The sequence below is a fragment of the Barbatula barbatula genome (genome assembly GCF_947034865.1).
Source record: "Barbatula barbatula genome assembly, chromosome: 10".
NCBI lineage: Eukaryota > Metazoa > Chordata > Actinopteri > Cypriniformes > Nemacheilidae > Barbatula > Barbatula barbatula.
Genome location: NC_136773.1, coordinates 9,721,644 through 9,744,646, shown reverse-complemented (window position 1 = coordinate 9,744,646; position 23,003 = coordinate 9,721,644). Strand labels below are relative to the sequence as shown.

The 23,003-nt window shown below is 39.4% G+C and overlaps 1 protein-coding gene across 2 annotated transcripts; it reads right to left on the bottom strand.

Moving 5' to 3' along the window:
- Positions 1-636: 636 nt before the first annotated feature.
- dvl3b (dishevelled segment polarity protein 3b) lies at positions 637-22,588 on the bottom strand (the record flags this gene model as incomplete). Of its 2 annotated transcripts, XM_079466107.1 has the most annotated exons (15): positions 637-2,400; positions 2,560-2,775; positions 2,887-3,054; positions 4,188-4,319; positions 4,613-4,762; positions 4,856-4,923; positions 5,027-5,103; positions 5,552-5,691; positions 5,778-5,847; positions 5,961-6,054; positions 6,430-6,565; positions 6,646-6,776; positions 10,588-10,712; positions 13,921-13,990; positions 22,387-22,588. In XM_079466107.1, 15 exons carry the CDS (start codon positions 22,545-22,547, stop codon positions 2,012-2,014), a joined length of 2,127 nt encoding a protein of 708 aa, XP_079322233.1. In that variant the 3' UTR covers positions 637-2,011. The 2 variants fall into 2 exon arrangements, with proteins under 2 accessions (XP_079322233.1, XP_079322232.1); XM_079466106.1 differs by having other exon boundaries at positions 4,613-4,923; positions 22,387-22,547.
- Between the last annotated feature and the right edge of the window lie 415 nt (positions 22,589-23,003).

The window sequence follows — 23,003 nt, the reverse complement described above, 5'->3', positions numbered from 1 at the left end:
TGGTTTTAATGTTTATATTGTATGTTTAAATTGGTTTCAATGGAAAGGATTATGGTCTACACGTTATGAAAATGAATAAAGAAACATGAAATCCTACTAGAATAAGGAACAGCTGGTAATTCATACTGGTATTCATGGACACCGTTAGAATTTGTGTTGTTTTTCAGCATGCGTGCTTGAACACACACGGTTTACATGTTTTCATACTGTAAAAACTGTGTACTGTGTCCCCCATCTCTACCCATAAACCTAACCATCACACAAAACCCTTTCAAATAAACATCAAGTTTGATTCATAAGCTGTCTCGAAATGTCCCAACAAGCTCACAATGACTGGTATTACTATCTTCGTGAGGACCCCAAACTGTAAGGTTTACCAGGACACACATCGACCACCCATGAGCATCTTCATGTAGAAACCTCAAGCACTGTTTTAGCTAAATTTTTTGATAAATGGCACACTGAGGCGTAATTCTTTTGTAAATAACTGACAATAGTCCGTCTTCTGCGTACAGTATATCCACAGTACTGTACCTAAGTGTTGACCAAAAGCCCTTGTTTTGGTTTCTTCATCGCGGCAGCAGAATAAACGTGAGTTTTTTTTGCAAAAGCAGAAAGACAGACGGACACGTTTTTAGACAATAAACTATATTTATAAATAAAACAATTTGTTTCGTCATATAACAGTATACAGCGAGTATGAAACCGAAGCATTACTGTTAAATCCGTTTCCAGTAATTAAAAATGTAATAAATGTATCTGAAATAAGGAAAGAAATAAACAGACGACAAAGTACAGAGAGTGCTTACAGTTAATGATGACAAAACATGAACATTATAAGTACTGTGTTGTTCAGAGAGGAGCGAGAGAGTGAAGAGAGCTATTCTAGTGCATCGTATTCATTCGTGTGTGTGTGCTGGATCATATTTTAAATGTTAAAATGTTACAGATCCATTTTAAACCTTGATACTCTTACTGAACTTCAGCAGCAGTAATACAGGTTCATATAGAGAACAGTACAGGACTGGGCATCTCCCAATATAAGATATTCTTGAAAGACAACATGATATTTTGTGTAATTTGTTTTTAGGAATATTTTTGTTATGTCAATAACTTTCTCTCTCTCTTTCTTTCAGCTGATGTCACCTACGTTGAAATTGATGTTAAACAATAGCAAGAAAACCGAGTACAATATTGCTATTGGTTAATCTTTTTTATTAAGTGCAATAATTTAATGCAAGTGCTAAATTTGGGATTTTGTTATTTGCGTGTTCTAGGATAAGAGTCGTGTCTTACAACCAGTTGGCTTGTATTCTTGTAAAAAAACTGTTTAACAATGACGTTAACATTACTTAAGATAAAAATTTGAATTTCAAGTTGAATATCAAGAATGTTCAATAAATTCATCATTTAATTCAAAGACCAAAGCAGACTTGAAAAGCCCTTTCTGTAAACTCTCTCTTCAACTCTCACTCTCTACATTTGTTAGCAGAAATAATAAAAACAACAGACATAAATATAAAATCAGGGTCATATTTTGTTTTTTCATTTATAAAAATGATTCAGGTACATCCTTTAAAAAGGCAAAAGATGAATGGGAACAGATAAAGCGACAACACATCCATCCCATGTCTCATGTTTTTTCTTCCTCTGTTATTTTTCTGATTTTAGTTCGTCTTTGAAAAAACAGGGTTTAGCTTGAGGTTAATAAATTGGAAATGCAGGTAAAGTACATAAAAAGTACATAAAAAAAGCTTCCGCTCTTACTCCGTCACTGCATCTCATACACACTGCATCTTTAATCAGAGGCCTCCAGTCTCAGAGAGCATCATGGGATACATGAGCGTTCCATCTGTTCCGGTCTTCTTCACTGAAGAAACTACCAGCCACAGGACACAGGAGGGACACCCATTACGCTCCTTTCCTCCTTATTTTGCGTATTTGATCTTTCAAACTTTATTTCACAGTGTCCCGAGTCTGCAAGTCAGCCCTCCGGGTCACCTGAATCCCCTCACATGACATCAACGAAGAACTCACTGGGGTTTCCCATTGCCATGCGGAAAGACTGACGTGACGCTGTGAGTTCAGGGGGGACTGACGACAGGTCCCGCCCGGGAGGCGAGCCAGGTGTTGCACTTACGGGTGTCTGTGGCGGGAGACCGGGCGTCCCGCATACCATACTCTGGCCGTGAGAGTGTGTGCTGTGAACGCTCCGGATGGTGTGTGTGCTACGCACGCTGTGTTCGCTGGTGGGCGCCGCTGAACGCTCGCCGGGGGATTTCTCTCTTTTTTCAGACTCGCTCCCGCTGCCCCCAGATCTGGCTCCGGACTCCTGCGCTCCAGCCGCAGCGCTTGTGTCGTTTTTGCTTGCGCTGCGATTCGAGCCACTGCTACGACTGCCTGTGAGTTAAACAGAAAAAGTGAAACTGCATCTCACGCTTTGTGCATGTTTGTGTATAACTACGATACATATTTTGACTACAAAAGATTTTTATGACTTTAAAAGATTCAATTCCAGATCACTCGTGACTGATAGCCGAAAAACAAACACAGTCTCACCTTCGCTGTGCGGGCTGCCGGCATTCCCTCCCACTGCAGTGTGGTTGTAACTGGGCTCGTGCACAGGACGTGGATTGTAAGGATGAGGGATGGGGTACTGATAAGGGAAAGGCAGAGGCCAGGGAGCTACCCCAGGATGGGGCAACGGTGGAAGAGTGTCCTGGTCAGATGCTCCACTAGAACCATCGTGATCATGCAAGGTGAGACTGGCCATATCTGAGGCAGAGGAACATACAGAAGGGAAACGGATCAATAAAATATACCTGCAAAAACATACGTAGAAAGCGGGGGAGATGTTTTTGGAAATACTACGAATTTGAAACTTACTGCCACAGAGATCACCAAAGATGTAATAGCACTGTTCAGAGAAGGTGATTTTATTGACCGTGTGGCGGATGTATCCAGCTTTCAGCAGGTTGCTGGCATATTTGCGTGCTTCTCGCCGGTCAGTGAAGCCCTCGACGTGATGATAGAGCCAGTCGACCACATCTGAACCTGAGGAGAAAAACTGCATTAGTCAAAGAGCATGACAAAAAAGAGCTCCTCTCTCCAACCACAAAGGACATCGCAGTTACAAGTGAGAAGTAAGATGATCTTAGTTTTGTGAGTTTGTAAAAGCAGTTTCAATTCTCCAGTGGTGTCATAGCAAAGTGACCACAGATAGTTCAACACATATCCTTTAGGTCGCTTACAGTTTGACATTTAATGCCTGTTGTTATTGTTTATTATCTAAAATGTATAGGGGTGTAACAGTACAGATGTTTTAAAAGAAGCAATGTGGAGATTTTAGAAGCACCCAGTGGTGAGGTTGCGAATTGCAACCAATGTCTCACTCCACCCCTTCCGCCTTTCTTTAAAACCACTACGGTGGCTGACACAAGACAAGGATGTTGTAACATATAAGTATTTACGAAAAGTGCTCTATAGGGCTTTTTCTGTTTAGGGCGACGGTAGAAACAACATGGTAAATTCCATGTAAGGGGACCAGTGGTATATGAAGATTTAGTCGTTTTTAAATGTATGTGAATATATATATGAATTAAACAGGACATGTGCTAACCATAACCAGTGTACACTATTGCAGGTTTTTGCATCTGCATTTGTCAAAATTTATCTAGTTCTAAGGGAGTGGTAAGTTGAATTTTATATGTATACCCTTTATCTGATAATAAGTCAATTTCTAGACTAAGTCTATTATTTCTCACACCATGTCTACATCGGCAAAAGACATAAGAAACGCATTCAAACCCATTATCATTTTATATTTTGTACACAATCCCATTAGAACAAGCCGCGTGTCGAGTCGCGCAACCTGGCACTTGGACACAAATGCTGCTACAAATCTTTCACACACAAGCGGATCTGCTAGTAATGGTTAAGCACTCATTATTGACCCTATATTCTGTTTTCCTAGTGTATCCCAATAGATTTCAACCCCAAAACATATTTTCAGAATTCATCTAATACATTTACAGTGTGCATTAAAAGTGCACGAGCATTAGAGAGCATTGTGCAACTGTCTACCAACTTTTCAATTGGTGTCTATGCAGACTAGCGAGTGATTCACAATTTATTCCATGTATATAAGTTCCTTATGAAGACCCTGTGTAGTAAAGGTGCAGTTTTACCTATGAAAGCATTGGGAATGGTGATCTTCAACCACATCCTGTCTCGCACCTCCAGTCCTGACTCTGGTGAGGCCAGTGCTTTGGCAACGGTTGCCATATCACTATGAATGGACAGATGGAATTCCTCAAAGCCTGCAAAAGTCACGAAATGTGAGAAGATGTATAGCACTTCACACGTGGAGAAATGATAAAGAAGTGCTTTATGAGAACATTTAAGGTGTTAAAGCCATCATCAACCGATCTGGAATGTTTTTATATTTACTGTACTGTTTCTTCAATGCTTGTGATTATTATTTTTGGTTTCTCGGTTGTTAAGGGCTTTGCTCAAAAACACAGTGGGTAAGCAGTGGACTGGCTGATGAAGTCCTCCTCGGGCAACAGGAAGACAGCAGGCACAGCAGAGGTGGATTATGGGAAACACTTACGTTCGGTTTCTGGAATGGAGCTTGTGATGGAGGAGCTGGTGGAGGTGATTGTGCTCATGGAAGGACTCATACCGTACACTGGGTACGCCCCCGTCATAGCGGCGGTGTGAGTCACCCATGCAGCTGGGTCTATGGGGCGGATCGGCTCACCTGAATAAAAATACAGAGAATCAAGAGCGTGAACGGATGCTTGGTTACCAAACAGGAAAAAAATAGATGGGATGTACTCGAGTGTGCACTTACTTCGTGGGAGGGTGAAACAACTACGGGGGTTTGGATCCCAGCATTTTGCAACAGTCAGCGTGATGGGGCTGTATATAAAATACGGAAGTCAGTGGTGAAATAAAACCGCTACAGTCCATTCGTAGTTTACAAAGCATTTAAACAGGACATCAACACGTCATATCCACTTACCCGGTTTTATGGACTATTTCTCGCAGCACCCTCACTGCATCGTCATTACTCATGTTCTCGAAATTTATATCGTTCACCTTCAACACAACAAGCAACTTTTAGACATGAATGCAAAATCGTTTAGATTTATTAACATCGTTCTCAAACTATGGTATGCAAAGGGGCCCCTGGTGGATATGTGAAAAAAACTATAAAACACTATTAATTTGAAAATATATATATTTTATTCATTTAGATTTTGTTTTCTTTTAATACAGTTTAAATATTTTATAAATGTTTGATAAATACAGAATTGCTATATATTGCTATATATATATATAATAAAAATAATTATTATACATAAAAATAATATTAAGTAATAATAAAATAATAACTATAATATTCTAATAAATTATCAAATGAAAAATATTTATCGTGGTAGCACTGTGATGTGTGGTACTTGCGATGTCTATTTTTTTCAGGTACTTGATCAAAAATGTTTGAGAGCCACTGTGTTACAATATAAACAAACCGAGAGCAAATGACCTGCAGAAGCATGTCGCCAGGCTCGATGCGGCCATCAGCAGCCACCGCACCTCCCTTCATGATAGAGCCGATGTAGATGCCTCCGTCACCCTTTTCGTTACTCTGCCCGACTATACTGATGCCCAGGAAATTATACTTCTCTATAAAAAGAATAAATCTTTAGTGAAATATCTTGTTTCGCCCAAAAACAAGTAATGCTACATGTGTTTCACATGGATATACTCACCCATGTTTAATGTGACAGTTATGATGTTCAGAGACATGGTGGAATCAGTGATACTGCTGAACGACGAGGACTGAAGCGGTGGAGAGAAAAGGAGAGAGAAAGAGACGAGGACACATTTAAATACACAACAGTCCAACACTGAAAACAGAGACAGCGGATGTCCATCAGGCACAGTTATCTCACCCTCTCCATCCTGGGTGCTTTGGGTTTCCGTCTGCGGCGACGGTGGCGTCTCATGAGCCGTGATGATGTGCTCTGCTCCGTGGAGCTGCTTAACCTGTATTGACATCACAGACGACTTAAAGATGCTTAAAACACTATATTCACATCAGGATGTGCCTATAGTGCACATTATGTGATTGGATCTGAACGTCATGTGACGCTTGTGGGCCAATCCTCAGTGTAGTAGAAAACCATGCTTTGTGCTGGCTTTCCAGAGCATGTGATTTGATGTTATCTTCATTGTGAGATGGTTTGGGTCAATATGTGAGGTTAAATAACTCATATTCTATTAACTTGTAAAATATTTCTTATAGGTATTTTAGGTTTCTAATTTAATAATAATACCTTATCATTTTTACGTTCTCTCTGATCCCTTGGAAATGTATCATATATTGGGTAGAATACAAAAGACCTCCCGTCTCTGACTCACCTGCTTGCAGAATCGTCCTCATCTGAGTCGAAAAAGCTGGTGGTGTCCAGCTCACTACTCATCAGAGTTGAAGAGCTCTCGTAACCAGCGGCGTCCGGTTTGCGCTCCGGCCGAGAGTGTCCGTTCAACCTGCCTCCTGCAACAGACGAACACAACAAACCTGATGTTTCTTCATTCACAGCTTTATAGACATACAGAACAGACAGACAAACTCACCATGGTCATGTGTGTCTTTCCTACGAGGCTTCTCTCTCTCCCTTTCTTTATCTCTGTCTCTCCGCAGCGATGGACCCACCTCACGCTCTGTGTCATTGCCCAGGTCATCTTGACTCCCAGCAGCATTCGCGCTGGACAGAAGAAGGCAGATGGGAACATGAAGGAAAGTGTTCTGAGGACAAATCTTTAACAGGATTTTCAAACAAACCCTGGGAAGTAGTGTTTCGTGCTTTATGAGCTGATCTCATAAAACATTCAGTTTTTTTATGTTCAAGAGGGATTCTTGCCCCACGCTCTGATGTTCACCAGCAGATGGCGCTCATAAGTCAATGCTGTGTGTTTCCTCACTGCTGTAGGCCATGTTTCCAGTGATTTCATAATTAACCTGCAGAGCAGACACAAACACGCACACGCAGAGGGGAGCCACGCTGCCTGACAGACAGGACAGGAAACACACACGCAGACAGGAAACACCAGCAGAACAAACAATCACAGACACGCATGTGGTCACACGCAGATAAAGACTCCCGCTGACCAATAATCCTATAAATATTCCTGTGGGAAGAGATACCAACCTAGTACATACAAGCCAATAAAAGCCTATCCATCTTTAATGTTTACATGCACCGAATGAATACCATAAACACTATAAAGCCAACAGGACTGCAGTTTGGTCAAATGATCATATATTGGGAAGTTTCACCAGCACTTGTGATATTAACAGCGTTTTAATATCTATATTATATCACGTTTGGCCGATGTTTAGACATGAGGGTAGAGACGGAATAAAAACCACATGGGGATGAAGCAACCAGTATGATGGTCTTGTGGATGCCGGTCCGATTTTAACAAAAATATTTTCCTTAAATATACAGCTGCGGACTATTTCATATTTTTTGTTTTTGTGAAATTTAATAATTGATATGTGTGTGTGTTTAGGTTAAATGATCAGGTTTGTTTCATTCTGAGGACAACTAACACTCTCATTCTTATTCTTATCATAACTACCAAACATTCATTTACTATAAATACCAGTTTGTTAACATGGTGACCCTGTTGTTTTTATTGAGCAATTCTAAATATTTTTACATATACTAAATCGAAAGCTGATTTTTTATTTGTATTATTATAGTCTTGGATATGTTATAAATCAACAACAACAAAAATTGTAATGCCTTGTTAGCAATGTAGGATTTAATAAAAAATGTAACTTAGGCTGAAAATGCACAAAAATGTCCATGTCCAAAAACGGTCATAAAAATATAGTTTTCACTAGAATCAGTTACTATGATTTAAACATTAATTAAACATTCATTTTCAGAATTCAAAGCCTTTAAATGCCAGTTTGTTTACATGGTGACCCTGTTGTTTTTTATGATAAAAATCAATGTGACAAAGTATTTTCTATATGAGTTTGACCTTGTTTGTTTACATAATGCCACATCTATTATACCTTTATGGTACCGAGGGGCTTCTGAGCGTCTACATCAAAATCAAGCTCACCTTTTATCTCATTTTAAAATAAAAGATTAAAAATGAATAATAATACAAACAAGGGATAAAAAACGGATTTGAAGGAAAAATAATATCTCAGTAAGCTACAGTGATATTGCATCTGTATTTCCTGTAAAATATGTCGTTTTTCTTTCAAACTCTATACATGCACACACAAAAAATATACACACATACAAACAACTCTTTGACATCTCTACTAACACATAGACACAGTTATGGGTGTATCTTTTGTTCGGTTTGCCTGCAGCGCTGTATAATACTGCAGAAACAGAAAAACTGAAATGCTCCACAGACTAAACTGGAGAAAACATCATGAGTGAAAAGTAAATGAACCCTTTGCCAACATAATCAAAGGATTTCTATATGAAATATAGGATTAATGATTGTATGGCAAACAGTTAAACATTTGTCATTTCAATAGGTTTCAATGAGGACATTTTTGTCCGAACGGCCGCGAATGTAACTATGTACCTAGTTTAAAAACATTTATGAAAGCAAAATAGAGCAAAATATTAAATGTCCAATAAAAAATACACACAAACAATTATAATGTTTGGATAAACAAAGCCAAAACCACAAAGAAAACTAAACTGAAATTGACAAAAATGCACAAAACAGGTTTTAAAGCCTTACAAGAGGGTTTTAGGAAAAGTATAAAAAATGATCAGTTGTGTCACATGTATCTCGTCATGCTGTCAGTCTTTCACATTGCTGTTGGATGACTGTAACAAAGTTCCATTGAAGGGAAGGAAGGAGGCGGGAACAAAACTTTAATCAAATCAAATAAACAACAAACACAGAAGTAAAAGACCATAAAACACAAACGTAATGTCAGGGCCCGGTCCTCTCTCGTCATACACTTCTGTCGCTCCTCTCTTATGCTTCCTGAGCTCCTCCGTGAGAGATGCGAGACCGGTGCACGCACAGCTGACGCTCATTATCACTCACGTGACCGGCCTCGCACCTATACCTCACGGCTCTCATCCCGCCCTGCTCGCCACAGTGACTTTATTATTTAATGAATTACAACAAAATATCTAGAAATGCTGATAAATGACACTTCAGAATGATCTCTTGATTCTTTCTGCAGCTGTATGTTGTTGACATTACTTAGATTTAAACATACTCTTGATTTCAAATACTTCCTGAACCCAGTTTGAACATGCTGGATCCAAATGTGTTTGGAATTATGAGAACGTGAACCTGAAGCTCTTTTGTAAATGCATAATTAAATGCAAGCGGATGCTACACATGTGCGTCGACATCAAGCATGTAAATACTGTGAAGTGCTCTAAGGCTGATAAGACGAATCAAGTGTGAACACAGCGTATCATGAGCCCCGTTCACGCCTGGTGTATGTGCAGCTACAGACAAAGAACAAAGTTCTGCCTATTCACCCTGAAGCATTCAGAGCATGTACACTTATTTAATTAAAATCCACCCGTCTGCACTTTAATAAAGGCTTGAGGTCCTATTGCAGCTTTAGTTTAATGAATATTTTAGTTTTAATGAATCATTCTTTCCAGCTGATTCACTGGAGTCTTTTTTCTTTCAGGCACTTCCACATTCCCATCAAAGTGAACACTTAAAGCAATTAATGTCTTTGTAGGTAAAATATTGATGTAAATCGATTAAGGAGTCTTTCTATGATGGCCTGTAGGGTTGATTAGATTTACAAGTAATGACACACGCACGCACGCACGCACGCACGCACGCACGCACGCACGCACGCACGCACGCACGCACGCACGCACGCACGCACGCACGCACGCACGCACGCACGCACGCACGCACGCACGCACGCACGCACGCACACACACACACACACACACACACACACACACACACACACACACACACACACAGATCTGCGACACATGCATAGCTATTCTTAACACAACCCCTGTGATCGGACTCACGCCATAAAAGGTATTGACGTCCCAGAGGTCTCTGAGCTAAGACTCAGATTAGTTATTTGCTGGCGGAAACTGGTGCTTTTGAGACTGAAAGGCAATAATGCTTGTCAACACCAAGAGCTTCCTCTCTCTAAACATCTCAGCTGGCTCTATTTTGTACCTTACAACAATGGCTACATTACAACCATACCCTTTCATTTCTTAATAGCTAAGGGGATAGTTCGCCTAAAAATGCTTTCGTCATTTATTCACCCCAATGTCATTTCAATCCTGTATGACTTGCCTTCTGTTGCAGAACACAAGAGAAGATATTTTGAAGAATGTCGGTAGCCAAGTTGACTTCCATTGTATGGACATTCCTCAAAATATGTTCCTTTGTGTTCCACATAGGAAAGAGTTATTACGTGGTTGAACCAAATGAGAGTGAATAAATGATGACATAAATGAGTTATTTTGGTCCTTTAAGGTACGACACACACATGCAGGTAAAAGCAGCTGTGGGGTTACTGACTGGAAGGAAGGCGGTCTGGAGTCTCCGATGCCTCCTGTCCTCTCCAGAGGGGGCGGCAGCTCAGCTTGAGCGTCTGCGCATATGGAACCACCGTCAGAACCATGACAGCCGTCTGCGGAAACCAGCTGCACAGAGACAAGTAAACATAAATTAATTTTCATTCCTTCCAAGGGAGTAAAAGAAAAAATATGTTTTTTGAACTGTTAAAACATGCAGATCTTGTAGAGACATGTAGAAAAATGTCTATCACAGTGTAATTCCACAGTCTTCCACTGGATAAATATGTTTTTTTTAGATTATTTACAAATAATTTAAAATGATTTTTTGTGGTGACTGACACATTCCAGGGCCAAACTTAAACCGGAACACACCAGGAACATTCCCGTAACGAAATGAAACAAGGTGCGAGTCTCCTAAGCTTTCTCCGAACTCTGGCCTGAAGGCACAAGCGGTCATGTAACAGTTTAGAAGTGAAAGAAATTAATACGAATGCAATGAATATTTCAATAAAGTCTTCCAAAGAGAGCATTCGTTTATCTGCTGGAGAAACAGAGGACCTACGAGAAGACCCCATCTGCTCTGACACATCCTGTGACATTGGCCACAATGTGCTGCATTCGAGACCCAACACCACCCAAAATCTGTCTGATTCAATCTTCTTGTTATGGCCGGGATATTTCAGGAGGGATTTTTACCCACCCTGTGACTTCACTTAGATAATCCAATCAAAACCAAAATGGAAAGGGCACACCAAACACACGGAAAGTTTGCTTTTAAACAACTACAGAACATGGGCACAATCAAAATTGTATTGCACAACATTTTGTATTTAAGCAGCTGTATTGATACAATAATAGATGGTGCGGTCCCACCCTGACCACTAGATGGCCCTCCAGCACATTTGCAAAGGAATTTCATTGCCAGCTAGTTCTACAACTCGCCGAGCCAAATCCCTCCCTGCCGTAAAGCTTCCACGGACACGGCTGTGCATGGGAAAGTTGCTGGTGTGAATCTGAAATGGGGGCAGCAAGAGGACGCGCATATTTCTCTAACCCCAGGTTCCTGAATCTCCTGGCCGCTGCGCTGGAAAAGAGCATCTGAGGATGGCAGGGAGCAAAGCAGCAATAAAGAGCTCACCTTGTGCTTCTCCATGGACCGGGGGATTTCAGAGACGGGGACTCTGGCAATATAGCCACTCTGTATGTGTGTGTGCTTATATCCACTTTAAGTGTCTCTTGGCTTAAAGGAGCAGTGTGTGTGTGTGTGTGTGTGTTTGGCAAAGAGTGAATCAGAGTAAGGTGATGAGTATTTCAGCATTGACACACAGCACCTTCTGAAACTGGGCACCCAAGTATGAGTCAGGAGTCAATGACTCTGCTTGTGAAAGTGTGTGTTTGTACAGGTGTATGTTTGTTTATTTCATTCGAGTCGAAATTAAACCACATTTATTACCATTTTTACTGTAACATGATGTATTTCAGAGTCTTAAACAGAATATTAAATGAGATCACAATATCTTGGTTCTCGTTCAGAGTAAAAGGGATAGTTCACCAAACATGTTTTTGTCATCTTTTACTCGCCCTCTTGTCATTTTAAACATGTATGACTTTCTTCAGCAGAACACGAAAGAAGATATTTTGAAGAATGTTGGTAACCGAACAACACTGACCAACAAAACGTTTTTAATGACATAAGGGTGAGTGAATGATACAATTTTCAATGTGGGGGCAAACTACCCTTTTAAGGCCCGTTCACACAAAGAAAGACATTTATAATGATAACTCCACACAAACAGACAATCTATTTTTTTACTTATGCTTTAGCTAATGTGCTGCAGTTTTACATTTTAAATATACAAATCCTTTAAATTCAAAGGATGTTTTCATTTAATCAATGTTTTATGTTTAATCGATGATTCCTATAGTGCCATAATATTCCTATATTTTATTTTTGAAAGATTTTCAAAACTAGTTATCGCTATAGTTATTGCTCTTGGTGTGAAAGAGCGTTAAGAGTGTACTGTATGTAAATGTATGCATGTGGCAGGTAATAACTAGTTTTAAAGGAATAGTTCACCTTCAAAATAAAAGTTCTGTCATCATTTACTCACACTGTTGTCATTTTAAATCTGTGTGATTTTCTTACTTCTGCAAAACTACAAAAATATATTATGAAGAATGTTGGTAACAGAAAAACTTTGGTCTCCATTGACTTCTACTTTATGGACACAAAACCAATGCAAGTCAATAGGGACCAACGGTTTTCTTCTTTTGCAGAAAGAAAGTCATACAGGTTTGAAATGACAAGAGGGCGTGTAAATAATAACAGAATTTTGTACGGTGAACGATTCCTTTAATGTACAGTCTGGTTTATTATCAAATTGACCGTTCCCATCCAAGAAGCTGATTGGCCGATAGCTGTGCTTTATTCAGATAAGACCTCCTCACCAAGCTATTTGTATTACTGTGCAGCACCCATAGCTTATCATTACCATGTTCCATAGAAACACTACTACTGTTAATCCACTACTATACTATATAGTACTACTTCTACTACAGCTACTATATATTTTAATGAAAGCACTGAACACACCGCACACCACACAAATTTAATGTAGATTTAGTTGTAAATATATCGCCTCAGGAATATATTTAGTAGCATGCATCTCTTTCCCATAAATGAAGTAAATGTCAATTTTGATTTGACTTTCTCTTGACAATCATTTCAAGCTCATCTTCTCAGCATCTCTTCACTGTCACACGGCACAGCAATGTGCAATGTTTTACCCAAAACTGACAATAATACTCCCACACAGCAGACAAACACCTTCCCACAAATGCCAACAACAGAATTCAGAATCCAATTTACACCCATCTGATACTGCAGCTAAATATGGGTTTAAAACTCCATTCACCCTGAACACACATGCTGAAATATTCCATCCAGTGTCTCTGGGAGCAGATGTTTGCCACCCGAAACACAACCAGGAGAAATGAGACAAGGGAAGTTCTGAGTCTGTCTACAAGTGTGTGTGTGTGTGGCCTTGTTCTATATCTCGGTGGGGACCTAAACCTGAATGCACACCAACTCATGGGGACTCGTGTCACTTTGGGGACCAAAACAGAGGTCCCCATGGGCAAAAAAGCATATCAATTGTGCAGAACGATATTTTTTTCATAAAATCAAAAAATGTGAAAAGCTTTCTATGATGCTTAGGTTTAGGGGTTGGGTAAGGGGATAAAATATACAGTTTGTGCTGTATAAAAATCATTACGCCTCTGGACTGTCCCCACAGAGATAATAACCCAGACGTGTGTGTGTAAGCTCACTCACCCATGACACAACACGTCCGTTGAAGCAAGGTAGTTTGGCGTCATCGTCAGATATCTCTTCTTTCACCACCCTGTAAAGATAAAAAATGACAGGTCTGTCAATGAATATAAAAAATTAACTTCTCAGAATTAACCCCCTAAAATAACACTTTGGTTAAACGAATGACGTTTTTAGATCGAAAAATCAGTTCTAGTACCAAAAGCCTCCTCTCCCGCACAGGTTAATTACTCCCACTCAACAAAATTCATTGCCCTGGCCTTCCCCCTTCCCAGCTGCTCCTTAAAAAGGTGCTGACCCTGACCGACTCCTGTCGCCATGGAAACCTTTGTCAGAAAGGACGGGAGTGAAAGACAGCTGGCTGGTAAAGCATGACAGACCATGTGATGTATTAATAATAAACATCTATTGCGCAATCGTGATTGCATTCATGCAATATAAATCAAAAGCACTCGGCTATCTTTAATCTCATCGCACAAACACACCAGCGCAGTGCCGCTGACAGATCTCTGAAGCTATGCTACGGAGAAACAATAATGTGCATCGCAAAATATGCTCTCACTTTTCTGCACTGATGTATTCTGATGATACATTCTGATTGTATGTATCATTGCATTCTTATAGTCACCCCTGCCAAATATTATTTGACCTATTCTCAACTTTGTATTGAACATAAAACAGCAAACATAACTGAACATAATACAACAGCTTGAATATCAATGGCTGGCTTTGTGCAGTTTTTTATCAGTCCGCTGGGAAGCAAAGTCGTACTAAAAGCTGCTAGACGTGCCAAACAAATGCGAACATTCGCCGAATAAAAATAAGTGACATTTATTGTGTTCCTGTATTAATGCATAGAGGAACAAAGAGCTTGCAGGATAAAAAGTTGCAGTTTTATCTGCATTACTAATATTTGTTGGGCCTGAAATATTCTTGTATTGTACATTTATTCATTTGGCGGAGGCTTTTATCCAAAGCATATAACATTTTGTCAACACGGTAATACCTTTAGTTTACAACTGTACAATTTACAATTGTACCCTCTTGGGCTTTTGTCTTAGCAAACTTTGCGCATGTGTCGTAATTTTTTGCAAAGCTAGATCCTCAATACACCTTTCTGTTTGAACCTTCCTGTGAGTTAAAATCTTTAAATAAAACAATTGTCATCTACTGACCCATCATTCATCTATCAAACTTTATTATATCATCGCCTCCCCCATCCAGACACGCAATAAGAAAATTCAATTCACATGAAATGAACTCAAATAGATGTTATGAGATCAATCTTCTGCTTAACCTATTTACAACCGCATTCAGTGCTTTATTTGTGTCGTACGTCCTCTCTTTCCCTCTCTCTTCCTGTCAGATGAAGCAGATCTAATGAAATCCTGCAGCAGTTATCGTATGTGCTGAATTCGCATCTGTTCAGGTGATGACTCAGACCCAAGATTTATCTTATTCTGTCTCTGTCATGTGTCTCTCAATAAGTGTGTGTGTGTGTGTGTGTGTGTGTGTGTGTGTGTGTGTGCGTATATAAAAACTGTTTGTGTGTCCATATAAACACAATATACAATACAAAGATGCTGTTGTGTACACTAAGTGTTAAGGAGCACTAAATATGCTTCTATCAACAACAATCAGTGCATTCAGGGCAGACATTTTCTCAGCATTTTATCCTTCGCACCATGACTACAGGACTGTATTTTTAATAAAAAAAGATTGTTGTCAAATAGCTTAAATATGCTAGGGATACAGGTCTGTTGAATTCTGCATTTCTGCTAGAAAGTTGAGATTCTTTTGCGACAAGACGACTATCCAGATCATTTGAGTTCCAGTATCCAGTTCTTTTGACAGCTTTAGACACAGGTCAGTAATATCATGAACTATTTAAAAATTGTTGTTATGCTCAAAAACAAAATGTACCACTTGTAAAGCTCTCTGTTATGTGAGCGGGTTGTATAACAAAATAACAAACAAAACAAAACCGTATGAACCTCAGGTTAAGAACAGATTATATCTGACAGTAAACAAAACCTTGAGTATTGTGATTGACAGCTCTCTGTAAATTCCAATCCCAGCACTTTGTTGCTTTAAGTGAACGGATTTCACATTGTTCCACAGTACGGTCACTAATCCTACTTGGGCTATGCAATAAAAACTCAGCGGGGATTGTGACATAATAGGTTTAGAGAGCAGCTCTCCACCTCCTTTTTCTCATTCTGTTCTTCTCCTCCACTTTTCATTCCTAAGGCAGCGTGAGGTCCCACTTCCCCTGTAGCAGTCATCACTAAAATCCTCCATTCAGCCTGAATATCAGCAGAAAACCAGCTCAACCCAGTTATACTTTCACAGGAAGCAATAGAACATTTACATTTCAGTGATTATTTACTCATCTTCACACGTCTAAAGCTACATTCTGAAGCAGTACTGTATGCGATATGCTAAATATAATACTATGAGTAATAGAAATCATCCCAAAACTTGTCATACAGAAATATATAGATTTTATATAACTCATTACTCCATGACTTGTTTTTAAAACCAAAGCACACCCACACATCAGCTCTGAAAGCTTGAAGTGTTCCTATATTTTTCGCCATGCTAGCTTCCACTTACCTTTGTTCGTATGCATTGGCTATCACATTTGTCTTAGTAGTGTGCTGTAAATGGACAGGATGTGCGGACGACGGCGGACCCCCCTTATGAGGAAAATGCAGGGAATCACGATGCCGGTCTAACATCATGATGGCTGTCAGCCATCGGCGATGAACGATGTCATCATCTAGATTCAACCCTAGATTAATTCAGTTCATCAAATGTTGCTATACAAATGAGGTGCTTCATTTTATTCTATTGTTTGCTACAATAAAATGTTTTATAATTAATGCTGTTGTAAATTTGTTCGTACAGGCACACTTGGGACAGAAGGTTTGCTGAATTGTGTATTAATAAAAACAAATTGCAAGATTTCGTCCTCAATTTTTACCACTGTTGTTTTTCTCGACTGAACATTCAACGATTACACAAGCTGATCTTCAATCTTGCATCTGTAACTTCATTATACCATCTCTTACTTCTCTATTGTCTTCCTCTGATACACCTATCTTCACACCATCTCTTTCACATATACAAATATTTGCACAGGTACCCTTCACCAAGCTAGGCCAAGAATTAGGCCAATGTTTGCAGACGACTCCAGAATGAAGACAGGAACCTTTGATTTGTAAGTAGAGCTGATCTCTAATGAATATATCTTGCTTCTTCATAGCCTCAGCAGATTAGATTCAGTCCAGAAAACAAGCCTTCACTCCCGCAGCGAGAGAGATGAACAAGAGAAAATAAATGAGAAACGGACAGCGGTTGGGAGGGACAAGGAAGGATGTAAGCAACCCCAAAGTACTCTGAGTCTGCGATCATTTTAACTATCCTCGGCTTAACAGACACAGTCAGGCCAAAGCCTGAGGCCGCCAGACAATGAGCCAGTGATGCAAAGACATCCACTGAGAGCCAACACACACACACACAATACTAATAACCTGAAAATTGCACATGCATACGATATGGTAATACTCTTCGATAAACTGTACTCTCCAAGCGCACCAGGGAGTGGACAAGACAGGAAAGTAAAGCAGAGAAAGTAGGTCAATCTCCTTTAAAGAAACATCACTTCCATAAGAGAGACCAAGTCAGCGTGTGCTCACATTCGCCCGATTGAACACTCTGAAAGCACAGGCTTTTTTTTCTAGACGTATATTGAAAATCTCAAACATATATATATAAACTTGCAAACCATCTTATGATGGCACACACCCACACCTAATCCACAAATCTCCAACAGCAACATTTCAAAGCACAAGAAGATTGCTGAAATTGAGTTTTGTGCATGTGATTTCAACTCACCAACCTATTTCTATCCATTTAACCGGTGTCTGCATGTCAGGATTCTCCATGTTTCTGTCTAATGGGTGTGTGTGTACTATAATGATAATCATGATGCTAATGACCTTACTGACCCAGCAGCTGTTATGAGAGAGACCCAAGAGAGACGCTGACAGAAAACACAAATGCACAGTGCACACCCGGCACAAACTACCACAACCACATACATTTTATATCCCTCAGTATATCTGATGTGATTTATATAGAGTTCATCATTAGTTGATAGGTGGGGTTAAATTAACCCAACAAGATATTTTTCACACCAATAACTGCCTACAGAACTACCGTATTATTGAATCAGGGCTCAAAAAGGACGAGCCAGGGTACATACAATCATGGCGGTAAATGTAATGCTTATTAAGACCTTTCATACATTTGAAGACCTCATCGCCACTTCAAGTCTTTAACCTTTACATTGGTGACACTTTAACTAACATTTACTATATAATGATTGTAAGATAGCACTACTGGACAGTCTTAGGTTGTGATAACTCCTTATTAATGCAACATCATTCGGAAGGGTGGGTAGCAGCACAAGAGGATTAACTGAGTGACTTATCCAAGGTTTATTAGAAAGAGAAACCAGCTTTGTGGCTACCACTTAGCATGTGGTGCCGGACAGTGTTGATCCCAATGCTCGAATTGAAGGGGGGCTGGGGGTTCCAGGACCACCTCATAAGGCATTAGGGATCCCCATAATAAGTAAAAAATTGACTTAGGGGGGTCTCTCAGAATGTCTTTTTTTGTAAAAATGATAATGACCAATGTGATTAAATTCATGCAATGAATGTAGTACATTTTGTCAATTCATTGTTTACAATAATTTATATTAAATCTGGAAGTCAACTTTTTTGAGGGGTAATTTTCGCTCTCTATATATCGTATAAACTGAACTGAAAATGTTGAAAAATCCCCACAACACTAACACACAGACTGACAGCCGGTCTTGTCACGATTTATATTTGTACTATCTAATAAACTAGTTTCTTGCATTTTAACAAGCATTTTTATCAAAAACAGTTGTTTATAGGGAAAATAGTAAATACTACATTGGTAAACAATGCTAGAATTATTCTGTTGGACGTACACTACTTATGCATACTACTACTTATGCATTATTTACACTAGTTATGCATATTATGATCAATTATATTGTGTATTTTGTATATTGCGAGACTAAACCCCACCCCAACCAAAAAAAGTCTTATGGTGGGGACCACCCATGAATTGACAAAAATTAATTGACAAAATGTACTACATTCATTGCATGAATTTAATCACATTGGTCATTATCATTTTTACAAAAAAAGACATTCTGAGGGACCCCCCTAAGTCAATTTTTTACTTATTATGGTGGGGACCACCCATAAGACTTGATTCAATTCGAGCACTGGTTGATCCCCATTGAGGCTACGCTAGTCACCTTCAGTCACACAGAGCAGCACGCCTCATGGTTATTCCCAGAGACGGCCCGGTTCCAACTCAACGATGTTGTTTACAGAAGTCATTTGACACAGGCACAAACGAATATTAAAGTTTGTCGATGCAAAAACTACTATTTAGTTTTAATTTAAATAGTATTTGTTAATATTAGTTAATGCATTAGCTAACATGAAGTAACAATGAACATAATAATAATCTACAGCATTTATTCATCTTAGTTCACAGTAACTTCAGAATTTACTAATACACTGTTACATTTGTATTGTTTTGGAATCAAACATTAGCAAAGATAAATAAATACGGAAAAACTGTATTGCTCATTATTAGTTCATGTTAGCAAATGTATATACCTATTGTAAAGTGTTATGAAGATTTTTGACCATAGATAGAAACTAACAATAGAGTCTGATCTTGTCTGTGAAAGCTAAAGATCTGCAGTGACGTCAGCTTCTCATGTTGTCATACTATATGATGTGAGCTCTAGTGTAACAATGCATTCCCGACACTGGATGAAGTCATCATGTGTAGAAAGATCCTGGGAAGGGCGCATTGTTGTGTGACTTACCATGGTTGGTTGAAAAGTAACTTGAAAGGGTCTTGGGTTTTGGTAACTATGACAATAATATGGATCTCAGGAAAGCATGAAGCTAAGGGTGTGTGTGTTTGAGAGACAGAAAGAGATACGACATTAAGGAATAAATCTCACAGATAAAGAGATAAAGAGATGGAGCCTCATCATGAAAGCAGAGAAAATTGAATAAAGTCAGCCTTTTAAATGCATAAAGCTATGATAGCAATAGCAGTTATGTAGGCATTTTTAGAATAGAAAAATGAAACCATGCATACCTAGCTAGCAATTCATTTGGTATAATCTGATATAGCAAAGTGTTACTGACAGAAAGGATAATATCAATGTGACTAGCACTAATGTGCCTTCATAAGGCAGATCTGTCGTTCCAGGTCATTGAGACGAAGTCAGCCAATGTTTTGATTCGGACTCTCACGCAGCGTAATGGGCCAGGATCAAGCAGGTCTGTTTCGTATCACGGCCTGGTGCTGAAGAGTCTGAAAGTGATTTTGCCACAGGGCATGGAACAATGGCCGGCTGTTTACCTTGACAAGCTGGTTTGGACAGTACATTGACACAAACAAGCAACGTGAACTGAAGGAAATATGTTAGGAGGGTCCTGTTCTACAGGTGATGGGTGGGTTGTGTAGCTTAGCTTCTAAAGAAGAACCTTCTGGCACACCAACAAAAGCAAACAACAAGCAGATCGCATGGACTTGAATTTAGCAACATGACACTGAGCTTTGTGGGTTAACAGCGACTGTGAAAATCTGTTTAGAGAATCAGTAAGCATGATTCCCAAGCGGTCCGCTCTTTCCAAGTCAGCATTCCAGACCTCAACCTCTTGTTTTGGGCCGTGCACTAAAGCACTAAAGTGCACTTCACCCCTCATAAACATCAGAATGACAACAATATAACATTATATCTGCTGCAGAACATAAGTGTTCGAAATGCATGAAGCAATCTAAAAGTCAAGTATGCAGCATTGAGCTTTTTATGACTTTCTCAAATCAACATGTAAAGAAAAGTGAAATAAAACCAGATATTCAAAGCCAACCAACCAGGACTGCACAATATGGATGAAAAATGGGATGTGTGATAACTTGATCAATTATAAAATAAACAGTATTCGACTTTAAATTAATTTCGCAAACTTAAAATATTGTAAAGTATTTACAAATATATTCAAACGCCGAACAATAATGTAACAATGTAATACAGCCCACTTTTTGTTTCCCACCGTAACAAAAAACTTCTGAAAGAGACCAGCCGTGTTTTATTGTCGTAGTATATAAAAAGTGTTACTGTACATAACTGTAATATGCATATCGCTATATAAAGACAATGGTTCCAAAATGAGACAACAGAGTTTAAAAAAAAATCATGTTTTTTATTATGTTTAGGGATGCATGATAAATTATCGGCCATTGGTCTCGGCCCATAAGCGGTGTAGACGCACGCGGTGTAATAAATGGTCATTTTTAATGTTATCGTATCGGCCACATATAAAAATTAGGCCGATATATTATAGCCGATAAATTATGAATAATTTCCTCTGGTTAAACCACTTTAGCCGCACGCTGCACCTTTCTGGGTTGCTGTGGGGGAACATCTTCATTTGTTTTATTAAAAGAACATTACACCAGAAATGTTTAAAAGACAAAGAATCTTGAACTAGTGTAAAGTGGTACATGATTTTCAGGAGAAAAATAATTTTCAGTCTCAGAAAATACATATGTTCTGTATATCGGCCATCGGCTTCCAATGTTCGAGAATTATTGGTTATTGTCCAAAATGTCCATATCGGTGCATCCCGAATGATGTTTCATGTTTATATTGTGCTTTATATTGCGTTAGCTGTATTTGTTGAGTTATGTCTTAAATCCAAACAAACCAACTGCAGTTTGATCGATATGAATTGGAAGGCACCGTAAAAAAAAAACAAGAACTCATTTGGAGCCTTCATACGCACATTCACAATATTTGGATCATTTCGGTAAATTTTGCAGCCCCAGTAGAAACTCTGGAAGATGCATTCATATCTAACTAGCAATTGAACTTGACCGATGCCTCTCATGACATTTTACGGCGATCCGGTTACGAGTAAGTACAGAGTAACAACACGCACAATGCACTTGTAACTATGTTATTGCATTGTAATTACACACTGCAATTGATATTCTATTCAAGTGATCTACTTGAAACTCGGTTCACGGCGTCACACCTGATCTTTCACTTCAGATCTCCTTTGTTTCCTTTAAACTGAATATTTTAGACTTCACACTGACCTTAAATCTGTCTCTAAAGACACAATACGTGCCACACAAGGTGTTGACTACCCGTGCGTTCGGACATACAGCATCTGAAACACCCCAAAAGCAATATTCGCCAGTAAAGACTATTTAAAGGAAATAAAAACTCGTATTTAGATGCAGACCGAAAGCAATAAAAGCGGTCAAGACAGGAACGACGGAAGATACAAAGAGGTTTTGTATTATTACGTGAATATTGCGCCTTACCCGAAATCATCGTCCATGGCTTTGAAGAAATATTTATAGTTGGGCTTATTGAGGACATTTTTGAAGTCGGCGAGAGTGACGCTTTCGGCGGGTATGGACAGTTTGATGAGATAGGGAGTCTCCTGCTCGTTGAGGTGATAGATGATCTTGGTCTCCGCCATGGCGGGCCGCTGCTGACGGACAGGCCGCGCGCATCAGCCCCACAGCGGCGCGCGCTTCACGCTTCCACCGCGAAGCTCTCGGGAGCGCTTCTCTCATTGAACGAAACCCCAGTGACCGACTATCCTTATCCTTATATATATATATATATATTTATATATATATATATAATACAAATGTGTCTAACGCTCTTATTATAGATGAGTTTTCTTTAGACTATAAAGGAATCGTCGCGCGCTTGGCTCCCTGTGAATACTGTTGCTCTCCTCTGTGTCCTTTGGAAACAACTGTCGGCCGATGCGCGATAGCCACTCCTATCGATTCACCGCTGCACTGCCTCTACAGGACGAGTTATAAATGCATTCTGCTCATTTATTTGATGGCTTTGGCAGCGAAGCATCAGCCAAATGGCTCGCATATCAATCGCTGTATAACCTGTTGATGCTATACGTTTTGCA